We start from the raw sequence: 9,585 nt of genomic DNA, 5'->3' as shown, positions 1-9,585 counted from the left end.
ACTCTATACATACATACACTTAAAATATTTCACCTACATTGTTACCACCAACCATGAAAACACATTCCACAAATTCACACCCAAGCAAATGATGTATATTAACCTGGATACTTGTATTTAGGTTAATTAGTCTATGTGTTCTTCAAATTCTCTCTTACCTCTACATTTTTCTTTACTAATAGATATGTAAGTAAGATTGATTTTGATCCTTAATTCGGATGTGTCACGTTTGATGTGCACCGGGTACACTCATGTTAACCACATTTCACAATTTTGGTGCAATTCGAAACTAAGACATTTGGCTTTAGGAATACTACTTCACCACCAAGTTATTATATTTATGATAATTATTTTATATAAATTACAATAATTTATCCATTTATAATAGACGTAGATCATACAAAGATTAACGGATAAAATTGTTTTATAATTCATCGAGGATCGATGAATTTTGGTTATCAAATTGATCAAATAAAATTTAATTTTGATGCAAACTAATTTGGTGGATCTGAAGTTGAATCTCATGGGTTTGATGTCTATTTTCAAATTCATATTTTCAGAGCAAATTCATCATTTTATATAGATTTTAAGTCATTATGTTTCATAGCTCACAATTAAAAATGAGGTTTCTAATGGAAAAAGGGACATGAAAATGATAAAAAGTGGGAAATTTTAAGTTAAGAGAGGATTGTGACTTGTGAGATTCTTATATTCGAAACTTGCCATTTGGAATAGTGTAGGTGAGATGTCCAAATTCTATTAGCAAAGTGCTATATATAGCCACAAACTTTGTAATAAAAAATTAAGTCAGTTTTATCTTGAAGGTGTTCCATCCTTTTCTGTGACAATTACCTACTGTGCTTCACTTCTTTAAACAAGACAAATAGTTAGTGAAGTAATCACATGATTAGCAACTACAACTGCTACAATTTCATGGATAAATGACTGCACGAGATATATCATTTAACTTACATTTTCTTACACCCAAATAAATTTTACATTTCATAAATAGATTGACAAATTAAACCCCGCTTTTATTACGTAAAAGCCTCTACCAGTGATCTGAATCGCCTAACAAAGTTGAACATGCTGCAAAAGTCAACACTCAAGGACTCGCACGTGTGAAGAGTACAAAAGCTTGTAATCCCAAGGGTTTGAATTGATGAGTTTGTGTGTGACAATAACTATTGTTGATTATCATCAAAATTTATCTAAAATCATAATTTTATCCTATAGATGATTAACATTGAATCCTCGTACACGCATCATCATATGGGAGGGCCACAAACACTACTATTAACTGCTAATGTACAAAGAAGCTTAATTTGATTTTTCATTTTCCTAATTTTTCATTTCCTAATCACTTTGTTTTGGAAGTTTGTATAATGAGCTATGGACCATCTTTTTCCTCTTTGTCTTGCCTTTTAAGCACTCTTAACCATCTCTCTCTTTAAATCACCTTTCAACCCTTCATCTCCCTCTCTCTCTCTCTCCCTCTCTCTCTCTCTCTCATATTCTTGCTGGCTTTATTAGCAGATAGCATGCCTGAATGTCCTCAGAAAGGTCACACACACACACAAAAACTATTTCATACATAAATGAGTGTAAGAAAAATTGTGTTGATAAACATGTCCTAATAAAAACAAAATTATGTTGCAGGGAGAGATTTGAGGAGATAAGCAAGAAGATCAAGAGAGAACTGGATGGCGCGGCGGGTCACCATTACCACCAGCACCACCACCCGACCCTCGGAGGAAGGAGACACATGCTGGGGCATACCGGAACCCTAAACACCACCACCCCCTGCGCCGCCTGCAAACTTTTGAGGCGGCGTTGCGCTCAAGAATGCCCCTTTTCTCCATACTTCTCGCCCCACGAACCCCACAAGTTCGCCTCTGTTCACAAAGTCTTTGGTGCTAGCAACGTCTCCAAGATGCTCATGGTAACTAAAAAACCCTACTTCCCTGTTATCCTGCTGCCATGATCTGCTGAGATTAATTCTTCTTTTTTTTCATTATTTTTTTAATAAATTCCTATAGAAAGGAGGAAATTATTCCTTTGTTCTTTTTTTCATTATTTTTTTTAATAAACTCTTATAGAAAGGAGGAAATTACAACTGAAGTCAAGAGGGCTCGAACTCGGCACCTCATACAATAATGTCTAAGCACCTTGCTGCTAGGACAAAGACTATGGACCTTAGATTAATCCTTTTACATTACACATGCTGCCATGATCTGCTGAGATTAATTTTAATTCCTTGTGTGCTACACAGGAGGTGCCCGAGAGCCAGAGAGCAGATGCAGCGAACAGTCTTGTCTACGAGGCGAATGTGAGGCTACGGGATCCGGTGTACGGGTGCATGGGAGCGATCTCGTCTTTGCAGCAGCAGGTACAAGTCTTGCAAGCGGAGCTGGAAGCTGTGAGGAATGAGATCTTGAAATACAAATACAAATTAGAAGAATCTAATATGCTTCCATCTTCTCATGTATCGTTGCTCTCGTCTGAGGGGGTTTCGGTTGCTGCGCCGCCTCCTTCTCCTCCCCCGCCTCCGCCTCCACCGCCGTTTCCTCCTGACTTTAGCAACATCTCTACTGAAAATATAACATACTTTGGTTGAATTATTAGGCCCTTCCATTTTATTTTACCTCACATTATCGATCGTCAAGGAAGGGAGGAATAAATAGATTATTGGTGAATTTTTGGACTTGTTGAATGATTTACAAATATATCTATATAAACTTACACTTGCTATCTATATTATTCTCTTTTGTGATTATTTAATTCTTTGGTATATCTTCTATCTCCTTTAATTAACCCCTTTTGCTAGGTAAGTAATTTTTGAGTTTGATAGTTGAGAACGTCTTACCAACGAAGCTGCGCCTCATCGTCGTTTACAAGGTGGAGTTGAGCATAGTAATGTTTCATTGTGTATGTTGGGAAGCCTAAAAGGTGAGATTTAGCATATCTTTTCAATCTACATAGCTATAAATAAATAAAAATATAGGATGGATTTTGGTGGAAAATTTTATTTTGGTAGAAGCAAGGAAAAAATATCTTCTATTTATGCAATAATATTTCTCTATGATTAATTTTTCATGTATTCCTAATTTCCAATCATATTATTTTCAGAGACAATCTTATGTGATAAAAATTTAGTGGTTTATATTAGTTCCTAGGTCCTTGATTACTGTAGAACTCAGATATATATGCCTATAATAATGCTTATATATGATTATGTTTTTGTATATATTACAACAATGCTTCACTTTATAATATTTGTAGATCTTACAAAAATCAATGATCCAGATTAATTTTCAATTCCTAAACTAAGAAATTAGTTTGTTTGATCATATCCTATATAATACTCCTAATTGATTTCTTTTGTAGTAATTACAGTAGGAAGATGAAATTACACTCATGCACATACATATATGCTGTGAGTATACATAATATAACACACATCCCTATTAGAATAACAATTATGGATGAAATAGTTTAGTTTCATGCATCAAGAAATTCTAAAATTGTGAAATATTTCAGTATATAAATTGGTTAGTGACAACTTTCTCTTCTATCGCTGTATTGAAAGAGGGGGATACCACATCAGTTTCAGTTGAGAGTCATTATATGTATAATTGTTTATTAGAATATTTATGTGTAGAGTATAGATTCTAGACTAGATATATAGAGCATTGTTGGAAAACAAAAAAAGATCAATTTATTGTACTTAAGAAGGGATGGCTTGCCTTCAAGAATTGTATTTTCAGCAACCTATATTTGCTTATTTCTCACATTATAATATTTTTCGTTATTTGCTTATACTCACATTAGTTAATAATGCAAATGATATAAGAAACAAATTTAAAACACATAATAAATATTTGTATGAGATTGGTTCTCCAAACATTGTTCTCTTACTTAGATATATTCAAGAAAATACATGAGACTGATTTGGCAAAATTTTGAGTAAAAACGAGGGAGATTTGTACAAGAACGAGAGAAAGAGGAATAAAACAAAAATGAGAAACCTACATGTTTATGTTTTGATGTATGCGAGTTTTTGTTTTGATTAAAACATGCATTTTTTTTTGTTGTACGCATATTTTTGTTTTATCGCATGCATGATATTTTGCCAATTTCACCACTTTTTTTTTTAATAGAAAAGGATCATTAATAGTTCCCCATCCAGTGCCAGTTTCACCACCTTCTTCTTGTTCCTCTTGTTCTTCTCCAATTTGCTATGAACTCCCGACGATTTCCACCCACTCTAGCTAGCCCATTGCCGTATGCAAGAATATCTAACCGGGGACGTCCTCCATTAGACCATTACCGGTGTCATTACATGATTCGGCCTCTCAAGTTCATAACTTATAGCTAGTTCAATTTTTTCACTAATAAAGTATATGTATGTTCTCTCATTTAATTAATAATCACATGTAGTGTTTATTGCTAAGTCATAATTTATAATACTCGCAGTACTATTTAGAATAGAGGGTGAAAACGAGGCATGATTTCCCTACAACCAACAATAGTAGATGTAATATTGTAATCCCTTTCTTGACAGCTAAATATAACCATGTAGACATACTTGTATTTTCTTCATTAATTTGGCGTGTAGATATCATCAACCTTTACAACTAGTAGTAGGGGAGGAAAAGGAACATATAATTAAATAATTATGGCTTGTGGAATAGCTTATTGGGACCTTCATTATATTTCCCTTCCCACTACACATAGAAAAAAATATATTTGTTTTATGAATAATTAATGTATTGAATTGTGATTACATGTGTATGTGTAAAGACTAATTCAAACATCTCTCACATGGAGATGGTGACTGAATTTGGTCCAAAGTCCAGATTGCTTGTAATTGTAGCATCATGCTTGTCTTCACACAATTACCCATGAATTTCTGTCTACAATTAGTAATAGATATTATATACTCCGTTTGTTTAAAATAACTTCTCAACTCATTTATTTTCACTTTTCAGTTTCCAATTCATGCTAGCAAATGCACCCCAATGACTGATCTTTGATACACTTAAGATTCATAAGATATTGGCATCTTTTTATTGGTCCATATGTTAGTCTAGCAGTTGACCAAAATGTTTAAAAAACCGGACATATAAGCAAATCGGAAAACTATCGATTCATAGTTTAATATACGAAAGATGACATATTTATTCTTTATAGGCCTCCTTTATGGTTTGACTCTAATGTGATCTAGGAAAGAACCGACAAATAAAACCTGAAAATGAATTTATAATTACACTTAACTAAAAAAGAAATAAAAGCATAGAAGCCCAATTAACTTCTAACATATCTAAACATAATCTCTGTAGCGGATATATGGGCCGGGATTGTTTACAATGTGGCCGATCGTTGACCTCGAGGTCGAATAATTTGATCCTCAATCATCTCATCCGATAGTCCCCATATTTTGAGATGGTCTAGTTGATGGTGCGAAGCAAGACTATATTCGCCATTAGGCCCGAGCTCTAGGACTAGGTTTTCACAGTTAGTTGGATTGATAAGGTCTTCAAACTTATCAACAGTACAGTTGAACCATTTCATGAGACATAGAAGAATAGTGATGCCATGTGAGACTACTATCAAATTCATTTAATTTCCAAATTTGTTGGATTCCATGTCCCTCCATAGCCCTTCAACAAAACCTGGAAAATAAAGGAAGTTAGCTTATGACATTATACAATAAATTGACGAAGTTGTATCAATGCGGAATATATATTCTAAATATCAATTGAATTGATCGTAGATGATCACGAGATGAGGTGTTAAAATGTGTATAGAATGACTAAATTGAAGGTAATCAATGAAACACTAATTTTTTGAAAACTAAAGTATTTTTATTAATTATAATCTGATTCAAAACAATGAAACCAGCTATTTATAAGTGGGTAGGAAACTCTAACTATGGACTAAAAAAGAAATAAAACAAAAATTAAGAAATTAAAAATAACTCTAAAGTAACATTAAATTTTCTTCTCTTTTTTTCGCTCTCTAAACGTCCAAATTTCGTAGTACATTATGGTGTAGCACCGTCCGATGCGCGCCATCCTGACATTAATCTTTTGTATCGACAATTTTGGTAGTTTTACAATACTCCCTATGTGCACCAATATTTAAATAGTCATTTTTGCCATTTTTGGTTGTCCATGATTTATTAAATCATTTGTTTTTTTCCACTTTAGGTATGCGGTCCCCCACATTCGACTAACTTTTTACAATCTAAATCAATTACTCCCTCCGTCCACGAATAAGAGTCTCATTTCTATCCGGCACGGATTTAAAAAAATGTAAATAAAAGTGGGCGGAAGAAAATTAGTGGAATAGAGGTCCACTTATATATATTAGTTTTAAATGATATGTGAGTGTAATGAGTTAGTGGAATATGAGGTCTCTTTACTATTTATGGTAATTATGAACCGAGACTCCTATTCGTGGAGACCAATATTTAAAGAGTCATTTTTGCCATTTTTGGTTGTCCACGATTTATTAAATCATTTGTTTTTTCCCACTTTGGGTATGCGGTCCCCCACATTCGACTAACTTTTTACAATCTAAATCAATTACTCCCTCCATCCACGAATAGGAGTCCCATTTCTATCCGGCACGGATTTAAAAAAATGTAAATAAAAGTGGGTGGAAGAAAATTAGTGGAATAGAGGTCCACTTATATATACTCCCTCTGTCCCATTAAAAATGCAACGTTTTCCTTTTTTGGTTGTCCCATTAAAAATGAAACGTTTCCTTAAATGGAAACAACTCTATCTCTACTTTTTCATCTCTCTTACTTTACTCTCTCTCTTCATTAACTCACAAAATAACACTGCATAAATCCCGTGCCGATTCTCAAATGTTGCATTTTAAGTGGGACGGAGGGAGTATTAGTTTTAAATGATATGTGAGTGTAATGAGTTAGTGGAATATGAGGTCTCTTTACTATTTATGGTAATTATGAACCGAGACTCCTATTCGTGGAGATCAAAATGGAAAAATGGGACTCTTATTCGTGGACGGGGGGAGTATAAACTTAGTTCTAAAAATAGGTCCTACATTCCATTAACTTTCTTCCTTTACTTTTCTTCACAAAGTCAACTAATTTGTTAAAATCCATGCCGAATCAAAATGACTCTTTAAATGATAGATGAAGGAGTAAGTTCTTTCTCTTTAATTAGGTTGTTAGTCTCATTTTCCGAACAACACTTCAACCATTTTAATTTTCTATTTCTCGTACATTACCAATTTTGCATTAAAACCATAGTCTTCACTGGTAAGACTCTTTTTGTTGTACGGTGGTAAAGTAATAATCATCTGAATAGAGAAACTTACTAGCTAGAAACCCTGTCATAAACATCAGCACCGGATTCACCATAAGGAAATCTGTAGAAGAACCTCCCATAACTAATCTTTTCTCTCCTAATCTTCCTCCTCTCCTCCACATCCTGATAATTCCCACGATGTTTTTCCCTCAATCTGCACTCTTCTCGAACTCCGATGATCCAATCCTTCTCGAAGCTTCCACCTCAGCTGATGATCACCTCCGCGGTCTCCCTAGTTTTACTCGTCGGAGAGACGTAGAACAGAACCTTCTAACATACTTGGATTTTACATGGTTTTAGAGGGTGGTTATGTATGAATTTGATAATATATTGTCTATTATTGGACGTGTTTATATCTACTTCTCTATTATGTTGGTATGTTGACCATTTTGTTAAGAATGTGTAGAAAAAGGTACAAAATATGTGGATGTGCAGAAGCCTTGGTTTGAGACAATATTTACTGGATATTTTGAAGTCCAATCATCCCTTAATGCATATCAATCTCTTCGTCTTCGAAAGAGCTTCGCGTGGGTATCTCGCACGCCTCAATCGGAGTTCGGTAGAAGAAGTTATGGCCGTTATACGAACACTGTGCTGTCCAGAAATTCCCACCGGCCGGGTGAATTATTGCCCTATAATTACACCCGGCCGGGTGGCGTAATTAAGCTTGCGAGACTCCAGAGAGTACCGAAGAATTCCCACCCGGCCGGGTGAATTTCCAGTGGATTAATTCCACCGGGCCGGGTCAGTCAATCTGACGTTTTTCAAAGCAGAAAAGCTATTTTTGAAGAGGGGAATAAGAAGGAAGAATTAGGTCAATTCTATTCATTCTCTACAAGCGACAAAACACTCTCCTCTCTTTGTGAAGAACTCTTGGAAGAAGATTGAAGATTCAAGCTTCAATTCCTCCGCCAATTGCGATTCGCATCATGATTTCCACTGTTTTTCCTTGTGTCTATTTGTTTTCTACCATGAACATGAGTAGCTAAACATCTTTTATGTAGAATTCTTGGTGAAGATGCATTGATTTATAGTTTTAATCCAATTGACTTCGTTTTTATCTTGCTCTTGCAATTGTTTGAATTATTCTTGTGCTTTTTCCTAACAATTGCTTGATCACCAATTGGGAGTGTAGGGTTTCTTAGAATAATCGGGAGATGAAATATTTAACCTTGAAAGAAGAATAATTCACTCCTTAATTCAATAAAACTCGGGAGAGTTGAGGTTTTGAGTGGGATCTTTAATCTAATCGAACTATTAGGAGTTAGGTCTAAGAATTAGAAGGGGACTTCAATTATTACACCTAATCTACGGATTTCTCACCTCGGGAGGGGGTTTAATCTATATTTGTGGTTGATTCAACAATTCTGGAGACTTTAAATGGTAAATCGGTTTCAATTGAGTTAGGCTATGAGTTGTGCATCGGATCCTTGAATTCTGCATATTTCTCTATCATTTTCTACAACTTGCTTCTTTGTTTTCTTGTTTAAGTGCTTATTTTAATCTCTGTTTTTATATGCTTTAAGTAGTTGTTAGTTTAAAACCAAAATTCTCGATCGTCTGGATAGTAGTTGAAATTGGTTCGTGGTACTTAGGTTTACACTTAATTGTCTCTGTGGGATACGATATACTCTTGCTTGCTATTTGTTACAATAACCTTGTACACTTGCAGGTTTTATTTGGGTAAAATAAAGTTGAGTCACCTTCCACCCCTCGTTTTCCGACACGATCTCCTTTATTCTGCGCCCCGTCGCCTGAGCTTGCTGGGTGCCTTTATTGTTCACCTTGATCTTGTGGTTGGGGATGTGTTTGAGGACGGTTCGTCCTCTTCCACCCTAGTCTCGCCATGGCGCATCAGTATGATGCACCACGGAAAGTGTTCCACCTCCGATGAACGGTGATGGTTCGACATTTTGATTTGTGTGTAGGGATTTCAGTTTTGTATTAATGCCTTCCTGAAGTGAGATGGAAAAAAGTTAATGACGCCAAACACCTATGACATAATATTTTAAATTGAAACGTCGGATGAATTGATTTGTAGTATAGATTATGCAAGCTTCAAAAATTTTGTACCAATATGAAACATTTTATATATATGAATTGTGTAATTACTCAATTTTTGGTATCTAGGTTGGAATTAGTTTCGACAGTAGAGTCATGTTAAACTATTTTTTTCGGATTATTAAGCTAATCTTGTGATTATTTAATTTGGTATGTTTGATAAGTGATGCAGATGACTTAA

At 34.8% G+C, this 9,585-nt stretch overlaps 1 protein-coding gene and 1 pseudogene across 1 annotated transcript; one reads left to right on the top strand and one right to left on the bottom strand.

Annotated features, from left to right (window-relative positions):
* Nucleotides 1–1,409: 1,409 nt before the first annotated feature.
* Nucleotides 1,410–2,755, top strand: LOC125211882 (LOB domain-containing protein 15-like). Its single transcript, XM_048111842.1, has 3 exons — nt 1,410–1,563; nt 1,660–1,942; nt 2,273–2,755. Exons 1-3 carry the CDS (start codon nt 1,550–1,552, stop codon nt 2,615–2,617), a joined length of 642 nt encoding a protein of 213 aa, XP_047967799.1. The 5' UTR covers nt 1,410–1,549; the 3' UTR covers nt 2,618–2,755.
* Nucleotides 2,756–5,364: 2,609 nt separating this feature from the next.
* LOC125192483 (phosphoglycerate mutase-like protein AT74 pseudogene) lies at nt 5,365–9,255 on the bottom strand (annotated as a pseudogene).
* Between the last annotated feature and the right edge of the window lie 330 nt (nt 9,256–9,585).

This window comes from Salvia hispanica, chromosome 2, assembly GCF_029641045.1.
Source record: "Salvia hispanica isolate PSC_SH4W2 chromosome 2, Shi_PSC_v1, whole genome shotgun sequence".
Taxonomy (NCBI): domain Eukaryota; kingdom Viridiplantae; phylum Streptophyta; class Magnoliopsida; order Lamiales; family Lamiaceae; genus Salvia; species Salvia hispanica.
This window is presented reverse-complemented; position numbering and strand designations above follow the sequence as displayed.